Source organism: Acanthochromis polyacanthus, chromosome 5 (assembly GCF_021347895.1).
Source record: "Acanthochromis polyacanthus isolate Apoly-LR-REF ecotype Palm Island chromosome 5, KAUST_Apoly_ChrSc, whole genome shotgun sequence".
Taxonomy (NCBI): Eukaryota; Metazoa; Chordata; class Actinopteri; family Pomacentridae; genus Acanthochromis; species Acanthochromis polyacanthus.
The window spans coordinates 21785585-21799580 of NC_067117.1; the positions used below are offsets into that span (position 1 = coordinate 21785585).

At 41.2% G+C, this 13996-nt stretch overlaps 1 protein-coding gene across 1 annotated transcript in view; it reads right to left on the reverse strand.

Moving 5' to 3' along the window:
- Nucleotides 1–13996, reverse strand: part of magi1b (membrane associated guanylate kinase, WW and PDZ domain containing 1b) — a 161771-nt gene that overhangs the window by 82232 nt on the left and 65543 nt on the right. Inside the window, 1 exon segment of the mRNA XM_051948779.1 lies at nucleotides 6672–6788. Within this exon segment, the coding sequence (XP_051804739.1) occupies nucleotides 6672–6788 (117 nt within the window).

Genomic DNA, 13996 nt, shown 5'->3' on the forward strand with positions numbered 1-13996 from the left:
TCCACACAATACATGTGCCACAGCCTGTGTGGGTGGAGCAGTTGGTGGCTATGAATCTGGGGGCGTCCTCCCATCATTCAACCTCTGTTTGACAGCACTCCTTTGACTCCTGCTAATGGTGTTAGCTGTACAAAAAAACTTTTCCACCACGCATCAAATCGGCTTCTATTGTTTCCTTCGCAGTCTCTCTCTGATCTACCTGCAGCATGCTGAGAACTGCTTTTCCAAATCTAATCAAAGTGTCAATGGCTTTTTGTCAAAACCTATAGCCCCACCATGGCGGCTTTAAAAACAATTAAACACATTTACAGAGGAGATGCAAAAAAGAGTAGAGTCGACCAACATCTTTTTTTCCAGCATTGACATGGACACCAGTACGAAAAACTTAAATTTTGGCCTTAGAGTTTAGAATAACACAAACTCCAACACAAAAATTCACTAAAAAGCCTTTGGTGATATTTTTTAACATTAAAAGAGAACTTTAATGCTGATAGAATACTACCTAATTTGTCGAAAATACGTTTTTAAAAAAAAAAAAAAAAAAAAAAAACATGAAATATCCAATCTGATAATTGACCAAACCAGCAATCAGCTGGGTAATTTCAGAAAGTAGTAAGTTAATGCAGTCTGTTCAAAACCTGATATTACCATTAAAAAAAGAAGCCAACATTTTGTGAAATACACATATCATGTTCGTTTTCTTGCCCAGAACTATAGATAACAAGGTAGCTCTCATGTCTCTATGATAAAGATGAAGCTAAACCAGGTGTTTAGCTTATCCGCCCTGTTATTAAATTCTGAGGTGAGACGTCATTTTTTTTTAGCATTTAGTCTGACTTACCAAATGTAGACTGTGGGTAAAAACCTGCCATTGGCCACGCAATTCATGTAGCTTTCTCCTACCCTTCCACTATCTGTGTTGATGTTTTCAAAATCCCTTTCACTACAAGAAACAACAACCTCATTGCAGCAACCGACCAAGGTGCAAATCTCCAGTTTTGCAGAGGATTAAGATTGTGCAGCAAGGCAGCCTTACTCTTTGCTAGAGTTTTTTTTTTTTTTTTTTGGTGAAGTAGACATTGTAATGACAGTGCTCATCTCCCTGCATGCGAATGTTCCACCAGAACAAGTGGTTGTTGTTTCCTATTTTTTCCAGTTGTTATGCTAAGCTGACTGTCCTCTAGCTCTATAGCATCATGTTCAGAATAAAGATACAAGCTTATTCCTCAATATGCAAATCTATTCTTTGCACCTCTTGAGTCAACAAATGTGGCCAAGATGTCAGCTACTTGGATAAGTTCAATGCAGGGCAAGGCACACTTTCCTTGGTGCCATTCAGCTAGAAGCTGCTATAACATGGTGATCCTGTCATTAAAATGCATGTACCAAGCCTGGACAAAAACACTATGCCGTATGCAACACATGACAAATATCAGACACACACAGCATCTGACTGGCATACATCCTCTCCTAGGTAAGCAAAGCCAAAATAAATTGAGAGTGATGAAAGTCTACTCCTAAACCATCCTTTTACCTTTCTTGGCATACCGTGTATTGCTCTCTCACAGTGAGAGCATTTCTTTTGTTCAAGTATCACAATGTGATTGCAACTGTGGGTGCAATCTGTAACCTCAATAAGGCAGGACTAGAAGGGCTGCCTTTGTTTACACTGTAGACCCAGACAGAAACATGTCCACACGAGACGGCACAGGAAAGTCGGACTCAACCACAAGTCATACGTATAAATACGTTTACATCAGCTTGACCGGCTAGTTGGAATCAGCATTGATTTGAGTGTGAGAGAGTTTTTTTTTGCAGCATCTCTTCATCCCCTCCACCCCTCTGTCTCTCTTTCTTGTCTCTGCCCATCCCCCCTTCTTGCCCCCCTCCCATGCCCAAACTCCACCCCACCCCCATCTCCATCCCCGCGGCTTCAGCCCCCCCCACCTCCCTCCGAGCCGTCCTCTTAGCCTATATACGATTCGTCCAATCGTCTGCGCCGCGAGTCCTGCAATTCATCACACGCGCACGTGAACACACAGGCTTTCTGCAAAACCTTGTTCATTTGACAAGCGGTCACCAAGCCATCAGCATCACAACAACTACAGCAGACAACACTGCTACTTGCCTTGATGCAGGAGACACCAGAGCTCCCTTTTTAAAGGCTTGCCGACACTGAATGGTGTGCTTTAAAACCAGGCATAAACCCAACAGAGCAATCCTCTCTCCTTCTCGCTACTGCTCCGATCGCTTGACAACTGGCAAGAGAAACGAGAGAGGAAGACAAAGACTGATACAGAGGGAGGAAAGGAAGCAGCGGTGGCAGCGGGAGGACGTGAGGCGGTGTTGTCATGAGTTTGGGGGGGCCGGGAATGAGAGCAGGATGGAGGGATTGAAGGGTTGGCGGGGATAATGCGAGACTGGGAATGTTGAACGCGCATGATGGGGTGACCACAAGGGAAGCAGACAAATGCCTCAACAGATGGGGGAGGGTGGGAGTGCTGTGCCTCAAATTTTAACAGGGTTATAGGAAGAGCTGAGTTTGTGGACATGTGAGAGGGGAAATTAGTTTTTGTTTACAACCAATTAAGAAGGGTACCTTAAGGTGGACAGCTCTACTGCATTATACAGGGTGTCCCAAAAAAATGTACACACACTTTAAATAATTGTAAACGAGGTGCTTATTATAATTCGTTTAACTTTCAACATGTAAAAGAATTCACAAACATCATTCTATTGTTTTGTCACTGCCTGTTCTCAAACCGATGTCTGTTCAGGTCCAGACACTGCCGACAAAGCGAAGCCATGGAATAGCACACATCATGAAACAATTCCCTTGGTATTTGCGTGCTTTCACGTTCAATGGCTGCTCTCAATTCAGTGACTGTTGCAGGTCTTATTGTGTGGACTTTGTCTTTTAGGTATCCCCATAAAAAGAAGTCTAGTGGTGTGAGGTTAGTTAGTTAAAAGGGGTATACATTTTTTTGGGACACCCTGTATATTGCTTGATACATATGAGAACTCCAAAGTAGTTCTATGCTTTATTATTGATTCTCTTATTTTTGCATTTTTTGAAGTTCATGGTATCGACTGTTTTCCCCATTTACCCTGTAAATATGGTTTAATTCAATTGTAATATGCAGTAAGGTAATTCTCAAAACTCAGTGCATTATCAGCTCACTCAAGAATAATCAGAATGGAAGCCAATTCTCAAACCCACAAGAGCCAGAAAGCTAAAATATGAACTTTCAATATTAGCACCTCTTCTAGTCATAATTCTACAGTGAAACTTGAGGAATGAGTACATTGGCCTACACTAGCAAAACATAAACTTACTTTAAAGTTAAAACAGTAAACCTTCCAGTATGTGTCTTCAGAACTGCTCATCTGACAGCCTCTAAAACACACCCATTCCACATCTTTCTGATGCCAGATTATAGGGGATGTGTCCAACCACTTCTGTAACTTTCCAAAACCAACAATCTGTCACTTAGACGCAATTTATGCCATCATGATTGGCCACTTGGTGAAAAAGTTGCTCTTGTTTTTCATTCGCTACACAACTATTTGTGGTACTTTTCATGTAAACACCAGACTGTCACAGTATGAATGTCCTCCAGAAGACTCCAACATCCCTGTATTATCCCTATATTTAAACAACACTGAATCCCTCAATTCTCTTTGAAATGTTTTTTTTCTTGCACTTTTCACAGTGAGACTCTTCTGATTTCTGACGGATCATACCAGTATCCACCCTTGTCAAAGCCATGTTTTTTGTTTCTTGAGACACTGAAATGGTGGCGTTTGTGGGTGGCACAGAGTAAACACTCATTCACCACTAGGGTGAACAGTCCTCGCTGTGCTGCATACGGCATGGTGCTCCAACGAACACTGCTGGCATTGGTGCCAGGCTGTTGGCAGTGGGATGCGAGGGAGAAATCATGCCCTTACTGCATCCCTTGTGACCCCTGTTGGTTGGTAAAGCACCAGTGTGGAGTAGGGAGAAGGGGACCAACATGAATGTCCAAAAGCATTAGAAGAAGCTACTTGCTGACAGACAAATTAAAAACCACATACATGATGCAATTAGACAAACAGCAGTGCCAGGGCTGGGAAATTAATAGATCTTACTATGTGTAGATCAAAAAGCATTCATTATACACATTTCTGTAGCTCACATTTATAAGGTTAAACATGGATTTGGATTTTAACAGACAGTTAAAGGTTTACTGACAGCATGTCTAGAGCTGAACTACTGTTTGTTCACCATATTTAGGTGAGATACACATCTCCATCTGTTTCTCCACCTGCTTGGTGAGCTTTAATCACACCTACACATACACACAGAAGGCGACTCAAACATGCATTGGGCATACATCAACATGGACACGGCAGCCAACACAAATTCATTTTATATATGCTTTTCCATGCAATTGCAATGTCACTGTGAAGGACATATGGGAGGATGTACTTATTTATGGTTCATGCTCTCCCATGAAATAAAAAAAAATTTAAGCTGTGGCAAAAGCTGTGTAAATTTAACATTCTGGTGAGAGAATCCCCCTCCTCCACAAGTGCATCACAACGAAAACTTAACAGTCCAATAAAACGTGGCCCAGAGAACACCTTCATGCTTTGTTTACTGCTAAGACCACCATGATTTTTACTGGTGTGCCTTAGACCACTCAGTGATTAAAATGGGCATTACGACCAGACCCCCACGCACTACCAGTGTCTGGGTGACATATGGCAGTGGAGGCAATGCAGATAAAGTCCCTTAAACAAGCTTCCTGCATACAGATAGCAATAAAGGATCATGAACAAACTAATTGAAATGCCAGCGGATGAGAATCATTAAGGGTTTGTGGAAATGAGGAGCTCCCTTTTGTTGGGGGGGGGCGACATTAACTGCAAAACAAAGGCTAAAAATTCATTATGCTAAGGCTACAGATATGTGTAGCAATAGAGAAAGTACAACGCCGTTACCATAAAATAATGTTTTTGATCAGGTTTGCATACTGTGGGTTTTATTTCGTACCCCAAGAATGTGGCTGTCGTGGAAAGTATGAGATTATGTGATATGTCTGAAGTGCAACTGTGGGATCTACAGATATTAGTAAATGTCATGAGGCCACTGCACCACAGATGGAAATATTAAAATGATGAATAGAGAGCAGAGAAGAAAATGAAACAGCTTTTTTCCATTTCCCTCTTTTGTTTCCCCTCCATCTTCATAAGTATGGCCTGCTGTGACCAGAGCCAGTAGGGAATTCCAACTCCAGTATCATGATAATGATGAACTGGGCTTTGATCGGTCCAAGCGCTTGATTGCAGTGCTATATGCAAATCGTGGACACAACAAAATTGGCATCACGCAGCATGGTTCATCAATCTAACTCTCTCTCTAGGTATTTTATCTTTCCCCCTACTGAGGGAGTTGCACAGTTATTGCATTTATCACTGTGCTACTATGGTGGAAATGCAACAATCCCACATCCTCCGTACCAACGGAGTCTTCAAGGGCTGTTTTTCATAGCAGGAAAAAAAAAACTTCAAATATCTGCTTCAACTTTTGAGCAGCAACAGCAGCTACAAGAGAAATGTGCAGCATTAGAAAACAAATACACCTTTAGATCTTTGCTATATCGACAGTTAGGCCGGGGGGAAAAAGACGTAAGGGTCTATTCCTGGACTGCACAGTACACTCTGGCAGAGGACATACTAGTTAGTGATGGAAGGTGAGGGACTTGGATGGAGCCCCTATGTGTAGAATTACTGGTTCTATTGATCCAGTGGACATGAGTTACTAGTGGTATATTCACTGTGGAATCACTAGACTTTTCCTCTGACTGATTGGACAGTATTAACAAAGCAAACCGTGCTGACTAGTAGTTGAATGGCTGACTGTCTTATGGCTTATCAGCTGGGAAGGCAGGTGGAAAAGTTTCAACATGTGATCCGGCCGCCGCTGCGGCCGGATGTCCGGCGGCCGCAATGGCGATGGACAGCTTAGATCATCATGAATCCGCCGAATTTGCATAGGAATTTAAAGAATGTCCGGCGGCCGCGGCGGCCGCAAACGCCGATTGAAAGCTTAGATCGTCATGAATCCGCCGGTATAAACCACTTTCAGATGTGATTACCACAGCGGGTTTTGCTCGTGGTGAGCGGCACGAAAAACATGACGACATCGTGTTGGTGAAACCGAAACAAAAACTGACGTGACAGTTTCACGAATCCCCGTGAGACCGGGCTGAAAGTTTATATGGTGTGTGACAAAATAGATCAAGCCATGACATGAGGTTTGTCCTAAAAAGGATATGAAGTAAGCAGCCTAACTGTATGGTCAATATTGACTTCAATACAAGACATACTTAGATCAGACTGAAATAATTGATTAGATACGGTGTAAAATGTCTAAGTGAGGCCACTACACTCAGTAATGATTACACAGATCTAAAACTAATCTTGCCAGAATCTAAGACAGGGGCTCACACTGACAAATCTAAGAATGTTTGGCAGTCTTTGGAGGTACAACAATGTTTCATAATTCCAAGTATCAACAGGATTTTTATAAATGCCAGGACACAGAGAAGACAACACAACAGTGTTTGAAAGACATGAGAACAAGGAAATGGCACAACAAAGGTGTGAAATGGTCTCAGACTCACAAGGCACGGCGTGACGATAGAGGTTGTCTCGAATGGTCTGCTGCAGTTCGTGGTCAGGCGACGACTTCTGGAAGCGCTGGCTCAGATAATGTTTCAGGTCCTTGTTCAGCTTGCTTCCTGTCATTGTGAACACAAACAAAAAAAATGGATGATGTAAGTGCATCAAAACGACCACAAGGAAAAAAAAAAGGCTAGCAGGCATAAAAACATTACAAGAGCCAAAATGACAGTGTTAATCCACAGAAAAAGTGTCAAACGACCACACCGTTTGGATCGCACGAAAAGAAATCCACAAGTTTATCCTGCAACAACAGCAAAGCTAGATGCCGAGAGCATAGCCGTGAATTGTACACTTGCCATTGTCACTCAGAGGGGTAGCTGGCTGCAGGCTCCCTCTCCAACTAGCCAAAACTAAGACTGCTAGCACCACGGCTAACACTGCGAAGCTGCCCTCCTACCGCTACGCCATCTGGACCTCAGACACACATTAGGCTACTGAAGGGCAGCATGGCTGGAAAATGTCCATGTGTGTGTTTGTTTCTTAGCGTGTGTCTGTGTGTGGCCGGTGCAGTGAGCGTTACTGGCAGTGTCATCCATGTGCAAACACAATACAAACAGTGTGACAACATAACAGAAAGAGTGATGTATGCTGTCACACAAATACAAAATTCTGATGATGTACTTGATGAATATGACAATGACTTGATCTAAATTCCCAACAATACTGTTTCAGGCAACAACAAACATCTTAACACATTTTATGCTAGTGTATTTATTACACAAATGATTTATCTCTCATCTTCGCGTGGCTGCTGAGACCATTTTTGGTTGTCTTGGGCAAACAACCAGTCATAACAGGCCCTGGTTCCTGTTTCCATGGAAACTGTGTGTATGTGTATGTGTATGTGTATGTGTGTGTGTGTGTGTGTGTGTGTGTGTGTGAGAGAGTGAGTATGGGTGCCTGTGTGTGTTTAATAAGATGATTGAGATTGTTAGCATAGTACAGAAGAGCATTCTGCACTGTTCTGCAGAATGATTGTACGCTCATACAATAAAAATACAATTGAAGCACAACAGGCACATCCCACAGAACTGATATCACCATTTTTTGTTTTAATATGACCCAAAATTTGGTCTGTCATTTATAAAAATATGCCTAAAGGCAAGAAGAAAATGCAAAAATGTAATGATAGTCACATTGCTATGTATGAAATCTCAAAAGTCTAGTTTAGAAGCAGTCATACAATGAAAACGTCATTGACAACTCAACTGCTATTCCTTCCAACAGTATTGTCGTAAAACGTTAATTTCTTATGTCTAGTCTTTTAACATTTCAATGTAATTTCCTTGGAAATAAAAATAAATGGGATCTTTTTAAAGTAAAGCTATTAAAATTCATCTTCTAAAGGGGGATTTTTTTACACTTAATTAATCTATCATATCATCTATCCTTTGAAATTTTTCTTAGGCTTCCTGTTTAGGAAACCCATAAATGATAGTTAGGGGATTAGACCTCTCAAAAGAGATTCCTTAAAATTCATCCCAATTTTTTTTTTAAATTAAGGTCCATGTCTTAAAGAGTATAAGTTTTGTGGGCTTTTCCCTTTCCTTTAGTGTGTTGTAAAGAAGCACAAAGTCCACACCAAAGTGAACTATTCTCTCAGCGAGATAACACTGCTCCTCATCTGCCTCAAATGTCTCATTTGATGTCCAGGATTTTTTTTTTTTTTTTTTTTTCTTTCTGTTATTTAGGTCATCATGTAACACATTTGCTAAATGCCTGCCTTGCAGATGGTTTGGTACACCCTTAAACAAAAAAAATTAGCAGTTTCTTTACAGTCTGCTATTTTTTTTTTCTTACAAGAGAGCTTCATGCTAAAGTCTCCGATTCTTTGTACGTATAGATCTGGGGTTGCAGTACAGAATTGACCTATCCTCACTTTCGCTGGATCAGCTGACCAATCAGAGTAGACTGGGCTTTTCTCAAGATGGGCTTTAAAGAAAGAGTAGCTAAAACAGACCATTTCAGACAGGGTGAGAAGAGGTTCTGCACTGGTTTTTTTAAGATTTAGAGCAGGGGAACACATTCCAATAGACGCCAAAAATAAAATTAGGAACACGTAAATGTCTATAATATATCCTCTTTAAAATATATACTACTGGTCAAAAGTTTCAAAACAGCCCAATTTTTCCATTTTTATGTTTCCATTTCATGTTAATGTCTCATTATACTCCGAAATGAAAGCATAGAACAAATAAACAAATTAAGTTAAAAAAATCGATTTAGAAACCAAAATGTTTTCTAAACTTTTGACTTATTAAAACAGCTACCTTTGGCAGATAAAACAGTTGAAGACACTCGTGGCATTGTTTCCACAATGAAAGTCAAATATTCTTCAGAAAGTTCTTCCCAACTCTGTTGCAGAAGTTCCCATAAATGTGTGGCTCTTGTAGGTTGCTTTGCTTCACTCTTCTGTCCAGTTCATCCCAAACCAGCTCCATGGGGTTTAAGTCTGGAAACTGTGCTGGACACTCCATGTTTCCAAGCTTACCATCTTGTTATTTTATCCAAAGGTAGTTCTGGCAAAGCCTGGACTTATGTTTTGGGTCATTATCTTGCTGTAGGATGAACCCCTGACCATCTAGGCACATACTAGAGGGTACTGCATGGTGCTGCAGAATGCTGTGGTAGCCATTTTGGTTCAGGGTTCCTCTCACTCTGTACAAGTCACCGACCATGGATCTAGCAAAATAGCCCCAGACCATCACGCTTCCTCCTCCATGTTTGACAGTTGATGTCACACACCTGACTTCCAGACCTCTTCCTGTCTGTGTTTCCCCCAATTTCTGAGCGCCTTTTGATGATGAAGAAAACTGTGCTCACTGACACCTTGACTTTCTTTGCAGTGTCTCTGCAGGAAAAACCTACACACTACACTACACTAGCAACACCCTACTTTCTGCAGTACAATACTGTTCAAATAATGCTCTCAAGGGCATGGTGCCGAAGTATGTTCCAACACTACTTTTATGCAGACAAAGGGGGTTGTAAATAATCAAGAAAAGTTGGGACACGTAGGCCTTGGTAGCACCAAGTTTCAAGGTGTGATCAACCTCCATTGCTGCAGAATGGCTTTAAGTTGTAAACCCATTTCTTGTTGACTGAAAAGACCTTTTTGTATAGCTCTGAAATGTACATCATTTTCAAGTTTTGGGTAAGTTTACCTTTTTTTTAACCTCTGGCAGCTCACCACTTATCTTTGTACCATTTCAAGCTATTCATTGGACTTGAACTACTTTAAGTTCAATAAACAACTGCAAAAATTGGGGCATTCTAAAACTTTTTAACGGTAGTGTAGTTCTTCACATAAATAAATACCCCTGAAGTCTTTCATCATGGCTATTGTAATCAGCTAATAAATGATGGTTTCGTTTGGTCAATGGTCTGCGAGCAGAGGTTGAGTCTTTGCCCCACCGTCTAAGCTCTTCGTAGGAGGACACACTGCTCCTGGCACTGTCCCATACAGACATATCACTCTGTTGTAATCCTCGCAACAGGTCACAAGCCAACACTCAGGCCAACAGAGAGTCTAATACACTCCCTGATGTGCTCTTGTACACAATTGCTAGAGAGAAATGGGTATTCCTCCCTGGCTGAACTCAGACTGTGTGACCCTGCCTGAAGTTTCAGATGGACTTTCTAAAATTACAAAAACATCACCCAAAGGGACCAGAGATGAGGAGTTGAGAGCACTAGAGAGAAGAGTTTAGGTGATATTAGCAACAACCAGTACACATTCTAAAAAATTGTTTCAATTTATTTAAAAATACTGGGATTTACTTATGTAAACCTTTCTAATGTGCTGTGCATTAAGGATTAACTGATAAATGGCCCGACTAATTATTTAGGCCAATATTTGGCATTTTTACAGTTATTGGTATCGCTATTTTTATAGACCGATTATTGAAAAATAAGGTAAATGCACTACTTTGGCTCTGATGCAGCCGCCTGTATTTCTATCTGCAGTCACTCTGATGGTTTCAATGTCCCGCCAGCCACAAGTACCACTGAAAGTCACTGTTTCAGAGTGGGACAGATGAGTGCATTTGATTTGTGCAGAAACTCCAGTGAATTATTAGCCTAGCCGCGCTAGACAACCCACGGCAACGAATTTAATTCTCTGCCAGGGTGGGTCTAGTTACCCTCCATAAGGCTCGAGGCTGGATTCTCCTAAAACTGGCTGGACGAATCACCATGAAGTGTAGAGTCAGAAGGCGGGCGTAACGAAGTGACGACAGAGGCACGACGATTCTGACAGAAACAACCGGCGCACAATAAACAGTTATCTTTCGACTTGGCTTTGGCCACAGCCCTTAAAGATTTGAAGCTAAAATTCAACTTGAAAGATAAACAAAGGACGGCACTGAAGTGTTTCATTGAGAAGAAAGACGTGTTGGGACTTATGTGGACGGGATATGGCAAATCCTTAATACACCAGTTGGCTCCGCGGCTCCTCTGGTTGGGAAGCTAACGGGACTTAGCCACAATCTGCCGGTGCTCTAGGAACTCCGTCAGCCTATTCGTTGCGTTGATTGGTTGTATACCTACCCAATTGCTGCAGAGGGATTTGATAGACAACCTTTTAGCCCGCCTTCCTCCCTGTCGAGCTTCCCTAGACCCTTGTGCCGTCAGAAACATGGGTGTAGCGTGGCTAGGCTAGTGAATTATACATTTCCTGGGAAATTAAAGGGGGACTCTGATGATGTAGCTTTGCTCCTTAATAAAATTTGAGCACTTGCAAGAAACAGATAGGGGCAGCATAACATCCTTTAATTCATCTTTCATGTTTACAAAGAATTTTTTTTATTTGCGATGCATTTGCAAAAATAAAAACATTACAATGCAGCCTTTACAGCTGGACAGCTTGTTCAGCATCCACAATGTCTTAACTACATTTTCATGGCCTTTCCTATTAGATAAGTTTGACCTCTTCCTGCACTCCAACTTCTCCTCAAATTTGATTAAACTGAACACAGTGTCAGTATTTCCAGACAAGTCAGTACATTGAATCATTAAGACAAACTATTTGTGCTCATTTACCTCTACTTTTGTATGCCTCTGTAACCTATGACACCCATAGTATCGTTTAATAACTGCCTAGCCAGATGTTTGGCAAGATAATATTCTTGACATGATGAGCTATTCAAAAAGTCAGTTAGCATATGATTGCGTGGTCAGTTACAGTTGACTAATCCATGTAAAGAACCAGTGGTTACTTATCCTTTCAAACAAACCTAAACTTAACTGTGCATCATAAGTGCACACCAGTACTTCAGCAAAAAGCACTGTATGTATAGTCAAGATCCAAAAATGCTGGATATAATTCTCATAATACTCAAAACTAAGAGTAAAATCTATAATTTACAGGTGAAATCTATACAATAACGAAAAAGTTACAAAGCAGCTTGCAAGCTTGACAGTGTGTACAACTTTAAAAAGCTACTCAGGCCTCCTATGCACTTGATCGCAGGCCTGCAAGACACAGCACCTCAAGGAGCTACTGCATAAGCTTTAATCCAGTTATGTAGACTCTGTCGTTCCCTCAGTCCCTCTTTGTGCATTCTTATCTTGATGAAACAATGATGCTTTCATAAAAACGAGCAGCCATCCTTCAAAGGCATGGCGGTATGAATAACAAGACCCTGAAGGACACTTTCACTGATAAATGAGGCAAAGGTAATTACGTAGGGACTTGCCGATTAAGTAGATAGCATTATCTGTCGGTCCTCTGCTTCTAGGCACTATGACGTTGTCAAGTGCTGACATAGAACTTCAAGGCGTCTACTGATCAGCACACACAATCAATCCTTCGCATCCAATACTGTAGTAGGTATATCTATGAAATAGAAAGTGACTATATGTGGACTATTTAAACAAGTGTTTATGTCTGTGTTTATGGTAACCGTAAGGGCGAGTTTCAGTATAGCAAGCCCCCACTATCTTCACTCCCCTTTCCTAAATCTATTCTGATTTCAAAAGAATGCACACTACCTCAACCAATAACCGCGATGCCTTCATGAGCAGTGGAAGATAACCAACCGCTAGCTTTTCGTTGGCACATGCAGAAGTATTGGCTAGGAACAAAGTATGCATGAGGTCCGGGAGTCAACTCAGCTCTTTTTGCAGCTACCCAACTGAATATTGTGTTTCTGGTATGAGGTGAAATACCATTCCACCACATTTCCTTTCTCTCTTCTCTTTCCTGTCCACTTCTTAAATCAACAACTTTAAAACTACTCTCCTTAAGTGCTCCCACAATGTGAGTTTTCAGTTTTTTGGCTCCGAATAGGTTTCATTGGAGCTATAGTACAAAAACAGTCGAATGTGGCATCCTCGAGATCGATAATCTGTGGATGCTCTGATAGCAATCTCTCTCCTATCTTTTGTGCAAGAAGGTGAAGCAGATCATGACTCATCTCCCTGTAAGCCTTTAAGGCAGCTATTCAGCTCCTTAAAACCAAAGCCAAGTATGTGTTAACACCATAAGCCCATTAACTGTTACTATATTGCCTTGGACTGCTGTGGTACAGTCTTTACATGATGACAAATCAGTTTAAACATAAGCCCTTTTCAGACACAAGACACAGGACACATAACACGGTTGGCTCTATCAGTCTGTTAAACTCACAGCATTCTGTCATTTACACAAAAGTTAATATTCTTTATGGCGTTGTTTAGACACACAAACCAAAGTGACATAGAAAACCATTTTACGCAACGTTTGTCATTCATTCGAGACTGGACTTTATATAATGTATACAAGATATTAATGAAATCCTGACAGCTGTGATGGAGCTCTTACAACAAATATTGGTGTGTACCATCTCTAAACTCAGTCTCTGTGACCAGGATGCAAAATCAGACATGAAGCCAATGTTTACAGTTTCCGTCAGAATGGAGCGCATGTCTAAAACTAAAAAACTAAAACTGGGAAGTTGGCTGTTCTGCATCTTTAAAATCTTAAGACATCATAGGTGTAATTGGTGTGCTCAAATAAATTCCAGACTCATTCGTTTCACTCCAATGTCTAATCACAGCCTGGCTTATTTCCTTTATTTGGTATCAATTTAATTTAAACATAAAATGCCCAACTCCAGGCATCTAACCAGGTTTACAGTGTCATTTGAGACTCGCATGAAACAAAATATCATACAGGCAGCAGGATGGGGTTGGGAGACCATTTGGCTCAGTGGCTGCCCACCCAAATCCTGCCGCAAATAGATAATTAGAAAAGACATATCCTTCAAACACAGCCCACCTGTTA